This window comes from Garra rufa, chromosome 14 (genome assembly GCF_049309525.1).
Source record: "Garra rufa chromosome 14, GarRuf1.0, whole genome shotgun sequence".
NCBI classification, from domain to species: Eukaryota; Metazoa; Chordata; class Actinopteri; order Cypriniformes; family Cyprinidae; genus Garra; species Garra rufa.
The window spans coordinates 16,764,609-16,789,411 of record NC_133374.1 but is presented as its reverse complement, the minus strand read 5'-3'; the positions used below and the strand labels follow the sequence as shown (position 1 = coordinate 16,789,411).

Genomic DNA, 24,803 nt, shown 5'->3' with positions numbered 1-24,803 from the left:
GTCCTTCATGGCTGACCAATCTTTCATTGCCCATTACCCACAACCCCCTGCAGCATCCTCCCGACAATTCATCAAAGGCTTCTAGTCCCAGATGACTGGTGGCGCAGTGGCAGCAAGCGTCTCTCTCTCTCTCTCTCTCTCTCTCTCCGTCTTGCACTCTTTATTTCTCTGTCTCAGCCTCCCTCTTCCGTTCAGTCTTTTATAGATAGACGTAGCAGGCTTCCACCTCCTCTAGCTCAGCACTTGGATGCATTCAGTGAAATTAACCTGCATATGTGTCGACGCTGCTCGATTTCTACCCAATAGACTCATTTATATCAGCACTTCTCCTGCCAAATGCCATCATCGAAAATGATGGCGTCATAAAAAAGGTGGAAGAGCTGGGTCTGCTATATGTAGCAACAAATTGCACTCTATTATGCTAATAGTTAATTTGATTTTTTTAAGTCATATTGTGGATATTTAGTGTAAATGTTAGATTGTTGGCTAGATGTTTAAATACACTACTGTCCAAAAGTTTGGAGTCAGTAAGATTTTATTTTACTTTTATTTATGCTACCAGTCAAAAGTTTTTGAACAGTAAGATTTTTAATGTTTTTTTAAAGAGTTCTCTTCCGCTCACCAAACCTGCATTTATTTTATCCGAAATACAGTAAAAGCAGTAATATTGTGAAATAGTTTTACTATTTAAAATAACTGCTTTCTATTTGAATATATTTTAAAATGTAATTTATTCCTGTGATCAAGACTAAATATTCAGCATCATTACCCCAGTCGTCAGTGTCACATGATCCTTCAGAAATCATTCTAATATGCTGATGTTTTTGTTCAAGAAACATTTATTATTAGTAGTAGTAGTATTATCAATATTAAAAACAGTTGAGTACATATTTTCAGGATTGTTTGATGAATAGAAAGATTCAAAGATCAGCATTTTTTTCTGAAATAAAAACCATCCAAAAGCTTGGAGTCGGTATAATTTTCTATTTTTTTTGGAATAGAAATTATAGAAATTAATACTTTTATTTAGCAAGGATGCTTTAAATTGATCAAAAGTGATGATAAAGACATTTTTAATGTTACAAAAGATTTCTATTTCAGATAAATGCTGTTCTTCTGAACCTTATATTCATCAAAGAAACCTGAAAGAATTCTTTTCAGCTGTTTTCAACATAATAATAATAATAATACATCTTTTTTGAGCCGCAAATCAGAATATTAGAATGATTTATGAAGAATCATGTGGCTAGAGTAATGATCCTAAAAATTCAGCTTTGAAATCACAGAAATAAATTACATTTTAAAATATATTCAAATAGAAAACAGTTATTTTGAATAGTAAAAATATTTCAAAATTTTACTGTTTTTGCTGTACTTTGGATCAAATAAATGCAGGCTTGGTGAGCAGAAGAGAGAGATTAAAAATTATACTGTTAAAATTTATATATATATATATATATTGCACATCAAATCAGCATAGGATGATTTATGAAGGATCAGAGTAATGGAACAATATGTGCTGAAAATTCAGTTGTGCAAAATAAATTACATTTTAAAATAGATTAAATTGAAAAAGTTTTTTAATTTATAATACTATTTCACAATAGTTCTGTTTTTATTTTTTGTTATTCGTTATTTTTGTTCAAATTGGCCTTGATTAGCATAAAAGACCACTTCAGCTTTTAAAATAATTAATTATACTATCATCAATAAATAGTAAAATTACAGTACACTTATTTTATTTAATAAAAGATCTACACTTTAATAGAAACATTTGGAATCAAAATCAGCATCAGGTGAAATTAATAGTGAAATTATTTACATTATTATTTACATAACCTATAGTTCATTAAATTGTGAGAGAACTTATATGTGACCCTGGACCACAAAAGCAGTCTTAAGTAGCACAAGTACACCCAAAAAAACATTAATACTTTTTTAAGCCAAAAGTCATTAGGATATCAAGTAAAGATCATGTCCCATGAAGATATTTTGTAAATTTCCTACTGTAAATATATCAAAACGTAATTTTTGATTAGTAATATGCATGGCTAAGAACTTCATTTGGACAACTTTAAAGGCGATTTCCTCAATATTTAGATTTTTCTGTGCCTTCGGATTTCAGATTTTCAAATAGTTTTGAATAGTAAATTGACCCTCATGACTGGTGTTGTGGTCCAAGGTCCCATATGAGCTCCATCTTTAAAAATATGTTGTCCAATATATTAAGTCATACAGTGGAATCCAAAAGTTTGAGCTTTAAAATCTGATTCAATTTGAAAAGTTCTAAAAAGATTTTGAACTCCTTTGAACAAAAGGTCAGAAGTTTAATCTCCTAATAGATCATTTAGCAAAACAGATGCATTTTCACTGAAGGTCTCAGACCTTTGGACTGCACTGCGAACATACTGATCAATCACAGTTTGTCTCTGGTGCCAAAAACAATCTGCATTCGCGAATCATAAATACAATTATTAAGCTCAAAACGTTCCTTATACATGCTTCTGTTTATTCTAGCAAGATAAAAGGTGAATGTAGGAGTCCATGAAATTTCCTGTCGGCAGTTTTTCATTTCTATGCTAATTCGGCTGAGCTGAATGAGAGAGTTCGAGCTACGGTGGCAAGGCTAAACAGCCTCTGTAAAGACATGTCTGTGGGCAGCGAGCTTCAGCAGACCTTGAGGCAAAGAGTGAAAAGAACGAAAGTGCTCACAAAAGAAACAAACGTAAAGGCTGAGCCGATCACCACCCCCTCCTCAACCTCTCTCGCTCTCTCTCCTTTCCTCTAGTCTCTCCTTCGCTTTGTTCATATACACTCACACACACACACACACACACATACAAACACACGCCCCCACAGACACACATCCTTCTTCGCTCACATCTACCCGCTCCTCTCGTCTCCCCTTTTTACCATTTTCATCTCTCTATCTGTCATTTTGACAGTGCAAATATTCTGAATCCAGCATTGTCAAAGCGCTTTCGGAGGGCTGGAGCTTTTCATTATACAGAGTAATTAACTGTCAAAGCGAACACCACACCGCATATTTTGTTTTCTCACAATGCTACGGCACGTAGATGTATCCGGCAATGATCAAAGAGATCACACGCTAATTTCTCCGTTCAATTAATGAGCGAATATGTCAAGTTACGTGGACGAAATTCAAAAAGTGTGCGATGTTTTCTCGCAGACGATCGAGTATTGTTGGGTTTGTGTGTACATGCGTGCACATGCAGTATTATGGCACAGTAGCTGGTGGTTTGAAGGTTTTGAATGGTTGTGAGCATATAAGGTGGGGGGTGGGAGGGCGGTTGGTTGGTTGGTTGCTATGCATCATTCCGACTCCCTTTCAGTCCCCCTTGAATGCTGGAGTTGAGTTTCCATGGAAACACTGACCCCTGGGAGTCGATGCTTTTCAGGAGGAGCCTCTTTTTTACCTAATGATTCACAGCTCAGGAAGTACAAGAACAAAACACACAAGCATCTTTATATTTATCTTCTAATGCATCATTTACTGGGCTCATCTGTGCTGCGGTTTTCCTCTCTTGTATATAATTTTGTTTTCTGCTTCCTGTCTCTTACTTGCTTTTTTATTCGTCTTTGTTGTGTTTCGTATCTCAGATAATCCAGTGTCATTTTAGTAGTATTTATACTTTATGATAGCATTTATTTTGAACTGGCTTTTATTTTTATTTTTTTTAATCATTTAAAAAATATGTTGTTTTGGCATTTTTATTATTATTAATATTATTATATATTTTTTATATATATATTTTATATTTTTAATTTGTATTTTTAGTAATTTTAGCACTCCAACTTGTTTAATTAATTGCCAAGGCAACATTTTTAATCTGGATTTAAGTTTATATAATGTTTTTTTGTTTTTGTTTTTGTTTGTTTTTTATCTAAGCTGTATTGAAATTATCAAAAATGATTTTAATGGTTTTACCAACCAATACCTACAGAATTTTTTACACATGTGATATTTTACAGTCTGCCTAATGTGACACAACTGTAATATTTTGAACATTCTAGATAACTTTTAGAAACAAAATTTCTCAAACTCTTTTATATGTGACCCTGGACCACAAAACCAGTCTTAAGTAGTATATTTGTAGCAATAGCCAAAAATACATTGTATGGGTCAAAATTATATATATTTTTTATTCCAAGTAAAGATCATGTTCCATGGAGATATTTTGTAAATTTCCTACAGTAAATATATCAAAACTTAATTTTTGATTTGTAATATGCATTGCTAAGAACTTAATTTGGACAAATTTAAAGGTGATTTTCTCAATATTTAGATTTTTTTTACTAGCCTGGGTTTCCCCATGCTGCCTTGCGCGCAGCACGATTTTATTCACGCTGCTAGGCAGCCTGGAAACCATGGACCAAATTTTCACCTCAGATACGGAACCAATCACAGAACGGGGAGGGAGCAGCAAGACGATGACGCCTTCTATGCGACTCACCGAAGCAGTTTGTTTATAAATATGGATCCAGCATGGCAGCAGACGCGAAGTTATCTTTCGATGCAGCCTTAGATAGTTACACACAAGGCCGTTTCTCAATACCAAGTATGCAAAATTCGGACTTGGAAGTTTGACTTGGGAGTACGAACTCCCGAGGACGTGAGGATGCAAGTCCTGTATTTCTACAAATGGAACAGCAGTGCACTTGGTAACGTCAGTCAGCTCGCCTTTTCTATGGTTATCTTCACTGCTTCACTGTATGTATTTACAATAAGACAAAATATGATATCAACCACCTCTGCCTCTTTTCGTTTTCATTTAAACATATTAATAGCTGCAAAAACGTAGTTCAGGGAATGTACAACATTACAGTCAAACAAAATATTTTATATCAAACAGCATTGCCTCTTTTCCATTTCATTTAACGTTAAACATATTAATAGCGACAAAAATGTGTTTCATGCAACGCGTTACAAAACAATAATTGCAATAAAAGGAAGTGATATAAAACACCACTGCCTCTTTGTTTTCTTCAAAATATAAACCACAACTCTCTTTTCGTACTCATTTGAAAAATAATAAAACATATTAATATGTGATTTTAGCTATATGTGCACTGTGTATAATACAACTTTACTCTATGTATAATAAAATTAAACATGACAAGCACAACTCTGCCTTTTTTGTTAAATGTCAGTTTTAATGAACAATATTAGCCATTATAACAGTATAAGTATAAAGTATAAGAGACTTATGTAATCGGAAATAAAGACAAAAGCAGACAGTTCGGTCAAATGCATGCTAAAAGTCAGTGTTGAATTACGATTGATAAATAATTTATGAAGCATAACTTTGTCCTCAGTCAAAACTCTTCGTCTTCTTCCTTGTCGAATTTCTGTCGCTCTACGTACGTCGTCCGGTATAATTGAAACGATTGGCTATGAGCTACGCACAGGCACATTTGATAGACATTCGTAGCGCCCAATAAACGGCTCTGGGCATTTGTAAACCACGCCTCAAATACGAGAAAATGAACATGTGGTTCCTAGACCACGAATCATGACGAAGTCATGACGTGGTTTGGCATTAGCCAGGCTATTTTTTGACAGCATCAAATATCAGATTTTCAAATAGTTGTATCTTGGCCAAATATCGTCCTATCCTAACAAACCGTACATCAATTATATAGCTCTCAGATGATGTATAAATCTCAATTTAAAAAAAAAATACCGTTAAGACTGGTTTTGTGGTCCAGGTTCACATATTATTTTAACATTTTATGATCTCAAAATGGTGACCAGTCTCAGCAACTAAAATACAGAGTTTCCCTTATACATTAAAAGAGAAGTTCACTTGCAGAACAAAGATTTACAGATAGTTTACTCACCCCCTTGTCATCCAAGATGCTCATGTCTTTCTTTCTTTAGTCATAAAGAAATTATGTTTTTTGAGTAAAACATTTGAGGATTTCTCTCCATAAAGTGGACTTCTATGGTGCCCTCAAGTTTAAACATCCAAAATGCAGTTTAAATGCAGCTTCAAAGGGCTCTAAATGATCCCAGCCAAGGAAGGAGGGTCTTATCTAGCAAAATGATTGGTTATTTTCTAAAAAAAAAAATAATGACAATTTATATACTTTTTAACCTCAAATGTTAGGGTATGTCAAACAACTCCCATCTTATTTTCTCCTCCAACTTCAAAATCGCCCTACATCGCTGCAGAAGTACCAACCCAGTGTTTACAAAGTGAATGTGCAAAGAAGATCAAATGCCCTTTACAAAAAAAGGGTAAAACAGAAATGTAGGGTGACTATAAAGTTGGAAGAGAAAATGAGATAAGAGTTTTTCAACATACTCTAACTTCGTCTTGAACCAGAATACACAAAGTATACGCAGAGAAAAAAAATGGAAGAGAGGGGCGGGGTGAGGAGTAGCTTATTATAATTTAAAGAGGCATGCACCAAAACGGGGAGCTGTGAACAGAGCTGTTTTTGACAAGGTAAAAAGGGTGTTGTTTTACATGACCATTGAGGAATTTTAACCAAAGTATGTGTCAGACATTTCATGAAAACCCTAAAGAATTATACCAACTTGATAATGTGCATCTGATGACCCTTTAAGATCATAATATATAAACTGCGTACACAGAAACAAATTCAAATACTTTTAGCAAAGAAATCCAAGATAATCTTAATTAACACATTTAGCAACAGTGCTTTTAACAACATTTTAACAAGATCAGTATGTTCTGTGTGAAGCTTTGGTAAAAAGTACCCAGCATGAGTCACTGCTTGATCAGAGGAGCAAGCCTTTCTAAGTTAGGGAAGAAACCATGGTAACCACTGTTTACACTTTCCTCCCTCTATCAATGAGGAAATTGTTTTTTGCAGACATTGTCTAAAACTTACTTTGTGAGAACACTACGCTGCTGTTCCTCTAAATGACTAGATTAAACTCATCTGTTAGATGTAACTTGATTTGTGGTTTAATGTTACGGCAATTGATGAAAAGGCAACTTGAAACAAAGTATTTGCTGTAAAAAGTCCATGCTTTGGTTTTTAATACATAAGGGTGCAGTTGCCACAAAAATAGTTGTTTGTGTTCAAAGACATTTGGGCTGTGCTGCCACTAATGGGCTCCCAGTGGATAAAAACCATACTTGCAACTTTTAAATCCCAAAACTGAGAAATGGTGCATGCTAAACTAGCATAAGAGTGCTGGAGAGTGACTCATTAACTGACACCGGCCTCTTTCCTTATGTTCTCCCCAGGCCAAGCTCATAGTGCCCAACAGCACGGCAGGGCTAATCATCGGCAAGGGCGGAGCCACGGTGAAGGCAGTCATGGAGCAGTCCGGCGCCTGGGTCCAGCTCTCACAGAAACCCGAAGGCATCAACCTGCAGGAGCGTGTCGTCACCATCAGCGGGGAGCCTGAGCAGAACCGCAAGGCCGTGGAGATCATCGTGCAGAAGATCCAGGAGGACCCGCAGAGCAGCAGCTGCCTGAATATCAGCTACTCCAACATCTCTGGCCCTGTGGCCAACTCCAACCCCACCGGTTCCCCGTACGCCAACTCGGCGGAGGTGATGCCGGCTGCTGCCGCTGCGGCGGCAGCCACGGCCTCCAGTCTCCTGGGGCAGGCCAGCCTGGCTGGAGTGGGCGCTTTCCCCACCACCATGTCCAGCTTCTCAGGGAACGACCTGCTGGCTATCACATCCGCGCTGAATACGTTAGCCAGCTATGGATACAATACCAACTCCCTGGGCCTAGGGCTCAACCCTGCGGCTGCCTCAGGAGTCCTCGCCGCTGTGGCCGCAAGTGCAAACCCCGCCGCAGCCGCGGCCGCCAACCTGCTCGCCTCCTACGCCAACGACGCATCCACCAGCTCCGGCCATCCGGCGACCAGCCTGGGAGGCTTCACACTAGGCTCACTCGCCGCAGCTACCGGAGCCACCAACGGCTACCTGAGTGCTGCTTCCCCACTGGTGGCAAGCTCCCTCCTGGCCACCGAGAAGCTAACCGAGGGGGCCAAAGATGTGGTGGAGATTGCTGTGCCGGAGAACTTGGTGGGCGCCATTTTGGGCAAGGGAGGCAAAACGCTTGTGGAGTACCAAGAACTGACGGGAGCCCGCATTCAGATCTCCAAAAAGGGAGAGTTTGTTCCTGGCACCAGAAACCGTAAAGTTACCATTACCGGATCGCCAGCCGCCACACAAGCAGCCCAATATCTTATCAGCCAGCGAATCACATACGAGCAGGGTGTGAGGGCCACCAATCCGCAGAAGGTGGGCTAAAAACAGGGAGTATGAAAAAAGGAGAGAAAAAGAGTGGGGGATGGGGAAGATACAGAGAAAGATGGAGGGCGCGAGTATCGACGAAAATCAGCCACATTCTTTGTGGGAAAAATCTCAGTATTAAAAAAAAAAAGAAAATGGAAAAAAATTCCTCTCAAAGTGGAAAATTTGAAAAAGAAAAATGTGTAAAATGTAAATATGGGTTCAATCCTTAAGTTCGGGATTTTTATTGTTTGATTTTGTTTTGTTTTTCTTTTTTTGTTTTTGGTTTTTATTTGTGCATTTTTCTGGACAGCAGTGAATGGCATTTCAACCTGGCATGCTGCCGCGCTGCAGTTCCCAGCAGATGGGCAAGGTGGTCGGATGGGGGACAATGGGGTGGAGCAATCCCAGGAATCGGCCCTTTCCCCACCCCCATCCCCTCCTAGCTGACAGATTTTTGTTCTTTATTTTTTTTTTGTCCTTAGTTTAACTCCTACCCTTTCGCCCATGCCTTCTCTTTAAGAGGGCCTGAGACTGATTATATATATCCCCCCCAGTCTGTGATACCCCATACCCCACCCCAGCCCCCCTTGCCCCAGCCTTCCCCATCCCAGCCGGCCCGACCCTGCCCCACGCCGGGCAGGATAGGGCAGGGGATGCGAGGCTGCTGCAGGGTCTCTCAGCGTCCACTAGACATTGACCTGGGGTTCCAGTCGGACCAGGTGCATGCCACTACAGATGTTGTTAGCATAAGGGAAGCTTGTAGATCATGTTGCGGACATAGGCCAGGACGCAAAACGCACCTGAATCTTTCGTACCAGAGCTCCTAGAAATTGTGTGGCATTTCTCTATGGGATTCGAGGTCTGGTGTTTATACAAATACTATTATTATCATTATGATTATTACTACTACTATTATTATTATTACAAATTATCATCACCATCAACGTTATTTATTAATATGATTTCACCCATAAGGACTGAGGTATTTCCTTTTGTTTTTCTTAATCTGTGAATTCAGGTTGACATGAATGTAAAGACAATATTTTGGATTTAGTTTTTTATTTAAGTAGATTGAATCGTGTGTCCAAGTAATATATGTCTTATTTAACGTCCAGTGATAACTGCACCGTCGGCACCAACAGAGAGAATAGGGGCAGATGTACTGTACAGTGATATTAATACAAAACACACACATCCTCAGCAACCTTTTACCAGATTTAAATGCTGAAAATGCAACTAAACATACGCAGACTTGAAATCACAATGGGACTAGACAATTTATTCACATATCTACTGAACGAGAATGTAGGTCTTTGCACAAGTCCAAGGGAGTGTATCAGAATACGACTTTATATGAAAGCCAATCCCCTTCTGTAACGTCCCAAAACATATCCCGTCTTGACTCTACGCTGCCCCTCTCTGCAGCGTGAGAGATTGTGCACTTTGAGCCGCTGCAGTCGAATATCCTCGCAAATCTGCTGGAAAATTTGCGTAGATATTTCATATCAAATCAGAAATTGTCCCTCAGAGCTCTGAGGCGTTTCATGAACACATACTACTGAACAACTACGAACAAATTCTGATCTGCACAGGCTGCTTAGTAACATGGACGTAACACAACATACGCCCTAAGTCACCAGTAAATCTAATTCTAGTACGGGCTGCCCATGTGAAAATCGTCCTGTGCAGATCCGAACGACCCATGTGCGACGTACGTGCTGCTAATAAGGTCCTATTTCCTTTTTGTTTTGAATCTGAGTACACTGAATTTCGTCTTAATGCACTGTGAAGTGTGGAGGCCATGATGGAAGGCCGAAAAAAGTCAGGGTTTCTATATCGTTATCGCATCGATGCATCACCATGATGGAAAGTCCTCATGTGGAACGTCTCATATTTATAACAACCTCCACGGAGTCAAGGTATCGCTTAATGTAGGGCGGAAAGGAAACCTGGATGGCTTGTTAGGTTGAGGCCAGACTCTTCGGACCAGTTTTTTGGCATCATGTTGCAGTATCCAACCTTAACTTTCCAACTGTGCACTAACTACCCGCCAGCTGACCGTGTATATTTATCGTGAAGGGGCAGAGGATGGTATATTCTGTACGCTTAAACTCCAAAACTATTCTGATCCTTTACCGGCTGGAACGAGCTTAAAAATACCAAACTGCTCCTTATTATCGCATTTCCCAAAGAAGAATTAGACCAACGAGTTTGTGACTAAAGTTATGATTCTTTCCTCTCCTTTGCTATTGGAGCACCAGGGAGAGTAAATCTGAACCGATTGGTAAGGAGGCTTCTTTATTCTCATCTAAAAACCATCACCTCCCCTCACCTCTTCTCAACACCCCTTTTTACCTTCGTGCACCCCCATTCTGACACATCAACCCAGAGACCCCCTTTTCTCTCACATCTCTCCATGGGTGGCGATGTCTGGTGTAACAGTGCATGTCTGCTTGCCCTTTCACGAAACAACGGCGACGCGAAAGGGAAGATGCGCCTACAGAGTAGAGCTAGACGCTTGCAGTAGATCACGTTCGCGCACATCACACCTTCAAAAAGGGACTACGAGCCATCCATGTGTTTGTATGGTGTGCATGTGTGCGTATATGCGTGTAAAGGTTTGGATAGATATGAATGTGTCTATCAGTTGTGCCCAAGGTGAGGAGGTCTAACAAGCGGATTGACTCCAGGTACTCTACTATAAGGTAGTTGCACATTTTTGTTGAGGTGCAATTTTCAAACAACAGGAAGTAATAGTTCAGATTTGGAGATCAAGACGAGGAAGCGATGGCAATCGGGCGCCTCCGCATTTTAGAGTGCATCTGTGCGTTCGGTTTTACCCATGATGCAGTACTTCATCAGACACTTCAGAGCTTGAACCAGTCTCGGTAGATCCCCCAGATAATTTTGTTTTGTTAAAAAAAAAACGGTTACATTGCCGTTTGATTCAAGACACATAAAAAGCAAGATATTACTGTGACAATTCAATGTGAAAACTATAAAAAGGTGCCAACATAGTGTCAAGGAGCAGCTTTGTGTTTTGTTGTTTTTGTATTCAGTACTAAAAGTACATATGGGAGGGGGGTCTCTGTTTTGTTCCTTTTTTGTTAGTAACTGGGAAAATAGATCAAATGTGATGAGTACTGAAAGCAATATACGTAGTAGCATGTCGTCATGTCTTGTCCTTTTATTCTGTCTGTGTAGGAGCTTTGGATTTACCTAGATGTTGAGTAGATTTGCATATACTATTTTTTAAGTTGTGAAGATGCTGCTATTGAATAAGTGATGTACTAAAATTTAAGATTAAAAACATATCTGGTCAGTCATTTAGCAGGATGTGGTAGTTGTAAGAGGTGTAACTAAATGCTACATTGATAATAATTGCTATATCAATGGATTAAATAAACCTGTGCCAAAATAGATCTTTACAGATTTAAATGTGATTTAAACACCATTAGTTAAGAGCAAACGTACTTTTGTAATTTAAAAGAAGAAAAAAATGTGAAAAGTGCCAAACAAGCCACAGTTAAGGTATAACTAGCGGGGATGACTAGAGAAGCAAAAAATAGACGTTAGCACTATAAGGTTGAGAGTTTTCTGCCCCCTTAAACTAACTAGTCCTTGTTCAAAAGAAGAGTGGGATTCATCTCGTAGGCCAAACAAAAGCAGGGTGCCATGTGGCCGTTAACACGCATCCCCTGGGGCTAGAAGACTGCCGAGTTAGCTTAGCATGGTTAAAGTTTTATAAGTTATCAGCATTCTTAAGTCAGCCTTTTATAGTTCTGAAAATGTATTTTGTGAAGATAGATGTTATCTTTTTTTGCACGTTGATATTGCATGATACCAAGTGAAGCGTGGATTTAAAAAAAAAGTGACGACAAAAAATCGTACAAAAAAAAAAAGAATTAGGCAATGTGCGTTCATTTTTGAGGACAAATCTTTGCATGGCAACAACAACAGTTCGAGCTATTAAATTAGCTTTTTCACCTTTTTACCTTTTTAGTTTTGCTAAGACCAAGCTGGAGTTTTTGTTGTCCATGAAAACTAGGCCACAGAAACCAAAACCATTCATAGTCATGGTCATATTCAGCGTCATATCGATAGCACTCATTTTGTACAGACTTCTCAATGTTTTGTGATAATTTCTAACGGGGAAAAGTTGGGTTAATTTAGCGACATGGCCGTGAATGTATTCACCACACCGCATAAGTTTGCATATCACTCTTTCGATCATGATTTTAGGGCTTGTGTTTGCTGTGTCAGTACTAACATCATTAGGCTTCTGTTCTTTAGCTTGTTCTGCCATCACTGCACATGAAGCTTGACCCATTCTCGCGAGAATATGCACTTTATACTTCTCTTACGCTTCACGCCACCCCAGATAAGACACCGCTTGAATCCTTTACCTCAGACCTCCACGAATAACGGCAAGGGATGGGACTTCCCGATGACGTCATACCGCTACAGTTTGCGTGAGAAAGGATTGGCTAGATGTTTCGAAGCTGAAATAGTTTTTACAGAAATCGTTATTTTGACAGTGTTTTTTATTAATGCTAATAAGTGCCAAAAAGGGCATCTCTGATATCGTGAATATTGTTGATTTTGCAGTCCAAATTGCACTGTGCTTAGTCATGGTTGCTACGTTTTTTTGTGCGGTTTCTCACACGAGATGAATGCAAACTTATGGTTTAGCTGATGTCGAGAAGGTCATTGCTTTTATGTGGGCGCACGGCTAGAGCTGGTCGCTCTTCCCAAACCCCACACGCCCCCCAGTCCAACACCCCACCCCACGCCATCAGAAGACGACAAGCCGGGGTCACTCTTGAGCTCGTACCCATTGAAGCACCAGCAATGTTAGAATACATTTGTCATATCACTGTTCTGTTCTCTTTTTTATTTTCCTGTTTTTATTTGTACGACACTCTCTAACCTAGACCAAGTATAACAAAAATGTCATTCATATGTATCCTGTTTACTCTCCCTTTTTCTCCCTTTTGCACTTTCACTGCTCCCCTTTTTTCCAACCACTCCCCACTCTTCTGCCGACCTCCCCCTCACACCCTCCCAGACTTTCTCCTGAGTGCCAAACAAAAACAGTACCATTCCAAACTTTTTGAGTTCTCTTGTATGTTGGACATCCATTGGACGCACCCATGAAGCCAGCATGTTTCTCCATAACATGATGTCAGTCATGACGCCTCAACATTACCCAAAAAGCGAGCAGTAAAAGCAAGACCTGGATTAACACGGTAAAAACACGGCTGGCTACCTCTCATAAACTGCTTTTCCTAATTCTGTCATCTCTTCAACCTCCAGGACATCACTGATTGTGTGCCATAATGTTGGGGGGCACTGTCACTCTCCTCACCCCCAGAGTCTCACCATTTGATTTTCTCGATGGAAAACATTAAGCGCAAGCAAAGAAAATGAAAAAATCCATTTTAACGGCAGGTTTCTTTTGGTTCCCTTAGCGTAAAAAAAACATGCTCAAAAAAGCTGAGGAGTGTGTAAACGTCAGCCGTGCAGCCATCTTCTGTCTTCTGAACTTTGAACTTCTCACCCCTCATGAACTTTATTGACCTTCTTCCTCCCCTTCTATGTTCATCAACTGTTTGGACTTAAAATCTCCATTCCATCTCCAAACCTTTTTGAGACTGTGCAATTCTAGTTGAGATGATTGGATTTATTTCTCTTTTTTTAAGTCATCATTGGGGACGAAAGAAAAAAATAATGATAATAAAAAAGACACGCAAAAGAAAAGAAAAAAAATCATAAGATCCAAACTGTTTCCTCCACAATTTCATTATTTTCTCTCATTGTAAATATCTGTCAGATTTGGTTGAACTGTAACCAGAAACGTGTTCAACGTAATGGGGCTGGCAGCATAAAATCGCTTTTGTGGAGTGTGGAGTAAACGAAACTAAAGCAGCTCCGAGAAAGAACGATTTAGCACTTGCGAGACCGTCAGGAGGTCAAAATTCGGATCCGGCCCCTCCAAACAATGCTTAATCACTACTAACCGCTAAGGTAGACTAAGACTAGCGTAGCTTTCATACTTGAACTGATGGTAGTTGCTAATCTCATTGTACATATCAGACGTGTCGAGTGTAAAATTGTGATTACGTGTCGATTAGGTGTCTTGACCATTGCAGCATCTGTTCACGAGACGAAATTGTTTCTTTGTGATGCCGAACGATCATTTCCATGCGTCTCAACCATGCTTGAGCTCCACATCTAATGTTTCTATGCTGCCAGCTTTGTTTTCTGATAACCCTTCATGAGCTTATTTATTTTCAAACTACTATACACTATTAATAAATGGCATCAAGAAACTAGACAAAAGGGAATGACTGGAAAGATGAATTACTGTTTTGTTTTTAGTATTTTAGTGGTTTCTTTTAACATCATCCATTAACTGACTTAAAAAAGTATTAAATATTTAATGTAACTGTAGCATTGTGTTTGTACAAAAAAATAGTGAGTTGTGTTTCTTGACTTGTGGATTACCAGTGAAGTCAGCAATTTAGTGCTAATATCTATTAAGTCGTTCCTTTTTCCTTTTCTCTTTTTCTTTTTTATTTAAGGGTTATTATTTTCCGACAGCAACAGCAGTCATTATAAATGTTCATTTTACCATCACCTGTCTTCTGTTGTCTTATTCTTCACCTCCCACTACACTCAGTTTCATCAAATAACACATTGCAAGTTCGTGCCTGAAACCATGTGCTCGGTCTGGGGGAGGGGCCATGCTGCGTGAGTGATGCTGCGAATGAACGAACGAATGCGACCGCTTGTGAGAGGCTTGGCCGGGTGGGTGTTATGTCTTCTGTCCACCCAAAGCTAAAATCTGCCGGTCTCCATTTACCAATGGAACCTGCTGATGTTATAGCTCAGTCCCATCATGTAAGCCTAGTTGATATTTGATCGTCCATAACTCCCCCTCCTCCGTTTGCCAACCACTTTCCACCACTACCTTTACCCTCCCCCCTTACGAGCCATTCCCTCGCCACGCACCTCCCACGCCATGTGATGTTCTCCATCGATAACATACTACTCGACCAGACCCACATTAACTCTGTTCTCATGCCTGCAGAGGAGGCGGTTGCCAGTCAACCCGCCCTCCGCTCATGATCCGCCACCATCCCTTACCGGCTGCCGGGGCCAGGCCCAAATTATTAAACCACTAACGATTAAAAAAAAAATGTAAAAGACAAAAAAAAGACAAAAAAAAAAAACTCTCAGTGACTCTCAGGGTGTTTACGTAATCTACCTTACTCTGTGAACTCACAGAAACGCAACCCAGCTCTCCCTCAAGCTTTTTAAGGAGCCCAAAGACAATTTTACCATGTATGATTGCTTATCGAGTCTTCTTCAAGAAATGAACAAAAAAAAAATATGACAACAAGATCAACAGAATGATATGCACCCAATTAAAGGAGCAAGCGAAATGCTGTAATGTTTACAACCTAACGAGACCAACGCTGTTGAAAGAATGTGTAGGAGTTCAAAGACAATTCTTTAATAATTACATCATTTTAAATATGTGTGCATTTTGGAAACATTGCATGTTCCTCTTTTTTGCAATGACTTACATTTTTTTAAATGTCAGAATGGCTGGTACAGTGTCAAGTTAGAGCTACGTTTAGTTGCTAATAATAAACTACATTGATGTCAGTGTTCATCTCACGTATCTTGGAGAACGGTACCGGACTCCGGTCCGAAAAGAAAAAAGAAAAAACCACATGTGATTGCGTTACTGTATAGAATTTGTTCATATTTGTATATGGTGACAGTGAAAATAAAGGATGTACTGGAAGTATCAGGGACACGTGGGTAGAGTTTGAAGGGCCACTTACAACACCGACTGTAAAGTCATGAGGTAAGTTACATGAGGGGGGAAAAGTATCAAATTTGTTTTTACAATACATACACCTTTATTTAATATATGAATGTGAAATCCATGACATGGATGTTTTAAAATATTTAAATAAAGCTAGTAAGATACATTTCAAGTAGTGCATCAGCTTGATATGCAAATGCAGCGTGTGTGATGAAACACAATGTAATTTGCCATTACATGCTTGCTAAAGCAAAGCCAGCGGTCGTTTTTTGCTCTTAATGCATGTGGTTTCAGAATGAAGTCAATTCAAAAACATGATAAAGTCTCTTGGTCATTGTCATCCACCCACTTTTTCTGTGCACTAATTCATCCAACCTGCAAAAACCACCTTCACCTTCCCAACATGTCTCCAAAGCCAACACCAGCTAAAAGCGCCGTGGAAACTCCCAATATAGCCATCGGTCAGAGTGGTTGACCGGTCTTCATGTTGGCTTCCAGCACATTGATCTGTGGTGGAGACCCCAGGGAAATTAACATTCACCGCATGATCTAAAACCTGTCTCACCAAACCAACCATAAACTAAAGAAGTATCTCCAGTGTTCAGACAAAACGGCTCGACTTATTTTTTTAGTGATGGTCTATTAAACACAGTTTTGCAATAATCTGGTGCACACTAAGGGATTCAAACAGGCAGCTTCTAGATGTCTCAGAAGGATAAGCAGAGTCGCTCTGGTAAAAATCAAACGTAGGAATGTTTCTGACGCCATTTCACAATCTAGCCACGATGCTGCGATATCTATATCTGCATCCATAACTCGGCCCAAAGCTCCGAGCTCCTTTTTAAACATGGAAACTGTCATGATGAATAATTAGGTCTTTCAAGTGGAATCATCACTCCCTCTCTCTGTCTCCACTGGGAATGGTGAGCTGGTGTAGCCGAAGCTCCATCATTTCAAATGTATCCAATCTTGCTAATTGTGCACCTTTACCAGCCTTAGGCCATGATTGATTTCTCCGCCCGCTCCGGCTCAGTTGCTTCCCCTCACCTCAAACCCAACAGGCTTTTTTCCTCGTTTCGGCCCAGCTGTTCCAGAAAGCAAGCCTAACTGTTTCTGCCCCCACCCTGCTCTGCTCCTCGGAGGGGGCGTAAAAGGAGTCAGAGAGAGAGCAAGAAGCAGACAAGAATATGCTCTCAGCCCTCATAAATCCCTAGAGTTGGAAAGCAGACCTGTGGAACATGTGCAAAGATCTCCAGTCCTTAGTCCAGCACTTTTCAAGGGAGAACACGCAGTACTCGGTCCTGAGATCGCGTCGGCCACTGTCAGCTGTTTTCATTAAGACGGACTGTATTTGCATTTGCCTTGAATACTATATGTGAATTTGCTGAACGCTATCTGTCTCTCCTTTTAAGTCAGATCAGTCACAGTGGCCCTTAAAAGTGTAAAAATGTACATTTAAATTTTTTTAAATGAATGAATTTCATATATATATATATATATATATATATACACACACACACACACATATATATATATATATATATATATATATATATATATAATAAAACAAATATGTGTGTGTATATATATTATAAAATATAAATATAAGTTATTTTTTAATAATTTATTTATTTATTTACATTTAATTTATTTATTTTAAGTCATATATATATATATAATATATTTTTTAATAAAAGTTCAATTTTTCAAATAATTTATTTTAAATTATATTTATATTTTTGTTTTAAATATAAACAGTACTAATATAATAACTATTACAAAAATTGTATAAATCAAACCATATTATACCAATTTTATATTTTTCATCTTTAAAATTTTTTTTTATTTTATTTAAGTGTACACACACACACACACACACACACACACACACACACACACACACACACACACACACACATATTCTGAATATAAATAATATTAATATGAGACCCTGGACCACAAAATCAGTCATAAGGGTAAATTTTTTAAAGATATATTACTGTATGGTTTGAAAATCTTGAATCTGAGGGTGCAAAAAAAATAAAAATAAATATTGAGAAAATCACTTTTAAATTTGTCCAAAGATTTTATGCATATTACTAATCAAAAATGAAGTTCTGATATATTTACAGTAGGAAATTGACAAAATATCTTCATATTTTCATGTCTTCAAAATATACGCATGCTAAGACTAGTTTTGTGGTCCAGGATCACATATAATAACTATTATAAAATTATATAAATATAACTGTATATTAGTTTTACATTTTTTATATGTAAATTACACAAGTTTCGTAAAATGTTTCGCTTGATTATTTTGTTTGGCCCTTTTGATCTGTAAAAGTTTATTTTTTTAATAATTTATTTTTATTTATGTATTTAAATTAATTTTAAATTAAATTAATGTTTGTATTTTTGGCCTATTTTTGTTTGATATTTTTTTACCTAATGCAATGACTAGATACTAATATTTTAATATATATAAACACACACACACACACATATACATTCTAAATATAAATAATACTAATATATTAACTATTATAAACTTGTACAAATATAACTGCATTATATTAGTTTTATATATTATATAGTTTGTGTTTAACTTGAATTTTTTTTTTTTAACTGGGTTTACACTTTTTGGGGCCACTGTACATTGGTTTATAGATTTGTATGTAAAATTACTAAAGTACCACCTTTCTACAGATGCATCGTTATAAACTGCAATTACATGCAGAAAAAAAAAGTTAAATGACAGAACATCTGTCAGTACTAGATGTGTAAGACTACATCATTTTGATTTGCAGTTTGAACAACAGCTTTCTGGCTGCAAACAGGCCTCAGGAATGCATGAGACGCAGTTATAAACGAGCAGCGCTGTCCCTCTAGTTTCCTCAGCTTCACAACAGGTCTCTGTGTGTGCGGTGGTGCTGAAGTGAACAGCATGAATTCAGCATGAAACCTGTACTTTTAATAGGGCTGACTCTTTAAAAACAGCTAGGATACAGGTTGAGTCAGTGCGGCGCAGTCTAATCGATTTAAAGCCAGTGCGTCTCGAATACATGAAGGCTTGTGCTGATACAGAGAGTAGCTGTCACGTCAAAGCGAGGTGAAATCTGGCCCAAAGGAAGACTATAAAAGGGAAGTCAGCAATCGGAGTCGCAGTAGAAAATCACTTTGTCCTCAGATTACTTTGTGTACATGTGAATATATAAAGCAAATATATAACATATACCCCTATTTTCTTCAATGTACAAATCTGACCAGAAATACTGTTGCGAAGACAAAACCAAATCAGTCGGTGGTCCATAATACGTCCTTTGATCAGCAATAATGTTTATAAGCTACCTTTTTATGGCTTTGATATGTTTGTTTGAATGTTGCAACACTGTATTTTGACAAAATAGTACAAAATTGACAAAAACAATTGATAAATCACTAATTAATGTACATTTCTAAGACCTTTTTTCTCAGTTCCTTGATTGTTTGTTTAAAAAGTGCAATTTAAAAAGCGACAGCAAGAAAACGCTTTGTCTTTACTGTGAAAGAAAAAAGCAGGCTTCATCCTTCAGTCATAAAAGGCCAGATTTCCTCTTTTTTCTTTATTAAAAGCGTATAACATTTCCTTAAGTGGAAACGCCTGCGTTTGTTTTGGACAGACCAAAATATCCACCCAGTTGCATTTCACTCAATTCAAACTGGTTTCATCGGTCAACACAAAAACACTGAAAATGATTGTAATAGTTTTGTATGTTTTTTTTGTTTGTTGCTGTTGTAATATTTCTAACAAATGAAGCTGATAAATTATCCTAGAGTTCGTTCGTAATATAAAGAGTAACTTTTAACATCAGTGTTTTATGAGTATATGTACATAAGATAAAGAAATAAATTAAGAAAGTTGCAATGCAAAGCTGTGATTTTAAAGCACTGTAGCGTGTACAGTGATTTGTTTTTATCAATTTTATGGTACATATGATATGTTCTGCATTTCTGCAGTTGTTGTTTCTTTTCTTTTTGTTCCTGAGCATATGCTTTAATAAATATGTTTTTTATATTGCTGAGGCCTTAGCGGTTCTTACAGTAGAAAGCGACCTTATATAGGTCACGCTTTCCTTATTTTTCAAGTGTGTATTTCTTTTCTAATTATCCATGAGTTCTTGCTTCTATCTGTAATTAGCTTTGCTGCTGTACATGGAAGTCTATCTGGAAAGGTGATGCTGATGAACTCTGCTGGGCTAATGAGGGATATAAATGCACAAGTAAGAGTCTGTCTGCGCAACTGCAACTTCGCACCTCTGAGGGGTTTAATTGGGTCACTGCTTGCCACAGATATGACTGGAGCACAATGAAGACAACAATTTATGCTCCCAAGACGTGAGATAAAATAAGAAACGTCTTAGTTCTTGTATAAACCTCTCCACGCTTTCTGTGTAGGTTGACGGTGCGAGACGCTCGGCACGCAATGATAAATCTACATGTCTGTGGAGGAGGGTCTTTGTGATAAAAGACTTGCTGGAACATACTAGATAGAAAACTGTCAATTGGAATACATACCAAAGTGCATACCCAAACAAAATAACCAGGATTAATGAGGTAAAGTGCATCACTTTTTTCAATTACAACTCAATGTGAAGAGAAAAGCAAGTAAAAACCAGCAAATGGGAAAAACACAAAAGGCCATTTCAAGATAAATTCATAACAGTAACAACAGTTGGCTATCTCACAATATTAAAATTCACAATAACGATATATATCATATTTATAGAAATCTTGAAAAATTAAAATAATAATAAAAAATAAATCATGATATCAGTCAAATTAATCTCGTTTTTTTCCCTGACCAATCAATACCATTGCATACAAAAGGTACTACGCTAAACAGAAGAGACTAAAATGCTAATCGTTTTTAGTTTAGCAGTGTCTAAGTGTCTAGAATAAATTTAGATTTCTACTCCAAACTTGCGTTATCCACCTTATTTTTACCTTAAAGAGTGAGATTTGTACATTTTATGAGTCTGGATTGCCATTTTATCTGCTCCCAGCTATTTTTGGCTGTACAAAACAAATTGCAAATCGGTGTGTCTTACCATATTATTTTAACGTATTATTGTAATTATGAACACACTGGTTTGTAGTGCAAACAGTTTTACAGTTTAGCCAACTGCACATTGTTATTCTTCTCCTTACTTTTCCATAGCGGCTAATGAACCGGAAGTCTCACCCATAAGCCAAGGGGAGAGCGTGGCACAACCTAACACTTTGAATTTCGCGGTTTATGTAAACCCACTTGGGGTTCAGTGTACAATTGTTTTATCCACATTATTTTCACACTTGTCTAGTACAAATATATCGCTCTGTTTCATATTTACAGTGTATAAGTTTTTCGCTATTTACCTCAAAAGAAAGGAAGTGAAACGTGACAACATGCCCCGTAAGTGGGGTACATTGTAACATCTGAGGGGCACGTTGTAACACGACCATATGACAGCTTAAAATGTTAAAAATATGTTGTGTAAAAAATATACACAACAAACTAAAATATTTTGTCAGTAAAACACATGTGTTAACTTTTTCAAATGAAGTAATGACGTTTTTAAAAAAAATAAAAATAATCTAATTTTGGAGTTTGACAATGAACACATCACAACAATGCTTTGAACGGCTTTGAACACACAGCTGTACAGTAGTTCAAAACAACGTGGACAAATAAATTAAACACATTTAGACATTCAGAAAAACACTCCACTCCTCCACACACAGCTCTCATACAACACATGACAACACACATAAACGAGCCAAAATGCTTTACATTTCTTGAAATAATAACTTCTGAACATTAAACATTGATTGTCAGCCTTTATTCACCTGTTTCTCATCAAAATCCTTACAAGTAAATAGTGTAAATTGCATCGCTAATGTCATAGAGTAGCATAGTTTAATAACAGCGGGGCATATTGTGACACAGTGTTACAACGTTCCCCATCTGCGCAACTGGAATATAATACAGGTTAGTGTCTTCTGCTGGTTTGCGAAGCATTAATAAACTATCTAAACTGACAAATAGAAAATTGGAGATTAAAATAATAGCAGATTTGTCTAATTTTAAATGAATATTAAAAACCGAAATGAAAAGTTTACTTCAGCCAGAAATTTACTTTTACTATGGTAAAATAAATATTCAGCGATATCTTCAAAATGCTTTTGAATTTTGGCGCCCCTTTTTCTCTGCATAGTGTTGCCATGGCAACTAGTAAATACTGTAAATTTGGTTATGCTAGCATGTGTGGAAACATTTAAACCACGTGTGTTACAATTAACCCCGCGTTAGGTTGTGCCCCGCTCACCCCTACTTCTGCCTCAAAGAATAAGGTGGATAGGGTCGTTTGAGAGTTTGAAATAACAAACTATGAACTGATTCTTATTTGATAGAATTCTATACAGTGCTAAAGGCTTTGTCCATTAGCATTGCAATATAAAGATACATTATCCATATGAAATTACCTGGGATGAACCTTTCCTGTTATAATCGTGTGGTGATTCTCATCATGTATCATCATACAGAACAGTTCTCTCTGTATTTATTTCCCTAAATCCACGATTACAGGATGTTTTTGTGCATATAAGGGATTTCCTGGAAAGTTATTTGTTTTATTGTTCCTATGAGTCTCACTTGTGGACTTTCTGTGCGAGGGCACCCTCCGGTGTCGAGTATGAATGAAACAAATCACACGGAGGAGTTTAGTGCTCCATAATAGTGCTGGTGGTGGATTATTATGCGTCATATTATCGAAGGTTTACTATTGACTTTCAAATATCGTCAATTCTGGTATACTGCGACACCCCTAATTACACGTTAACAATATTTAGCTATTTAAATATCACGATTATCATCAAAACCCGTATATTGCGGCGCCCATAATGTATTTACATACACTACCAGTCAAAAGTTTTTGAACAGTAAGATTTTTAATGTTTTTAAAAGAAGTCTTTTCTGCTCACCAAGCCTGCATTTATTTGGTCCAAAATACAGCAAAAACAGAATATATTTCAAATGTAATTTATTCCTGTGATCAAAGCTACATTTTCAGCATCATTACATCAGTCTGCAGTGTCACATAATCCTTCAGAAATCATTTGCTGTTCAGGAAACCACAATAATTAATTATTATTATTATTATTATTATTATTATTATTATTATTATTATTATCAATATTTAAAACAGTTAAGTAAATTTTTTCAGGATTCTTTGATGAATAGAAAGATCCAAATATCAGCATTTATCTGAAATAAAAAAAGCTTTTGTAACTTTATACACTATACCATTCAAAAGCTTGGAGTCAGTATAATTTTTTAAAGAAATTATTGAAATGAATACTTTTGTTTAGCAAGGATACTTTAAATTGATCAAAAGTGATGATAAATACATTTATAATGCTATTTTAGATAAATGCTGTTCTTCTGAATATTCTACTGATCAAAGAAACCTGACAAAATTCTACTCAGCGGTTTACAACATAATATTAATAATGAATGTTTTTTGAGCAAAAAAGGATCATGTGACTGGAGTAATGATGCTAAAAATTCAGCTTTGAAATCACAGGATTAAATTACATTTTCAAAATATATTCAGATAGAAAACTGTTATATTAAAAATATAATTTTTTTTTAATAAAAAAATGCAGGCTTCCTGAGCAGAAGGGACTCCTTTAAAAAAACATTAAAAATCTTTTTTTAAATTTGACTGGTAGTGTATTTATACAATTTACGAATAAAATATAAAGCATATCGCCATTTTTTTTTTTTATTAATCTGTTTTACCTAACCTGTGAAAGTGTCATTTGTTAAAAAACAGTCATTATTTTGCTCAAACATGACACACATTATCTGTTTACCTAATATTTATTGAAATGAACACACTGGGTTTGATATTGGATTTTAGTGTGTTTTGCGGGACATAAAACCAACATTGCCATTTCCAGTAGTCCGAAATAACATATAGATTTATCAAACCAAAAGTGCAATTGCAAACAGCACACATCATGAACACAGCAAGCTATTTTTTAATCACCATAGAAACTGGTCAGAGCCTTCTGACTGAGCACAATATGTCCTCTGATGATAAACTCTCATCATGGACACTCAAGTCTCTGGTAAGAGGCCTACAGTATTTAGCCAAGACTCACTGATGAAGCTCAAGCACTGAATTTCTTCCAGCATCTAATTTTCCTAAAAGCTCATTGAGTTCTTAAACACAAAAACCGACTTGAAACAGTTGCGTTAAATAAACATAAACCATATCTTTGACACTGAGGTGACATGCTGCTCTACAGCCCGCCTCCCCAACTCCTGTCCTCCAGAAGACATCAACCGCCAGGGTAACATCCACAGGCAGAATGCAGAGGGGAGCCATTTATCTCTTTCACTCAGCCAGAAGGGGATGAGAATACACGTCTTGTGACCTTTCTAAGCAACTCGAAACAGCACTTCGAAAGACCATAGAAGGAACATTTTATGGTGAGTTGAAAGGAAGAATGATTCGCCAGGCTCTCGTACTGCAGAGTTGAGCAGACGAGCGCCCTTGAATCTGGTGTGTGTATGTGTGTTATAGGTTTTATGATGGATTTCAGACCCAGAGTAACGCTGTGAAAATCCAACGTACAGTAATATCACAGCTTGCTGATCAAAAAGAACAAAAGTATCTTATGCAAGT

At 37.5% G+C, this 24,803-nt stretch overlaps 1 protein-coding gene across 1 annotated transcript in view; it reads left to right on the top strand.

Moving 5' to 3' along the window:
• The window catches only part of nova2 (NOVA alternative splicing regulator 2), an 83,744-nt gene extending 68,853 nt beyond the window's left edge, over positions 1-14,891 (top strand). The window contains exon 4 of the mRNA XM_073817476.1: positions 7,245-14,891. Within this exon, the coding sequence (XP_073673577.1) occupies positions 7,245-8,267 (1,023 nt within the window). The 3' untranslated portion in view covers positions 8,268-14,891. The remainder of the gene's footprint in view (positions 1-7,244) is intronic.
• Positions 14,892-24,803: the final 9,912 nt, after the last annotated feature.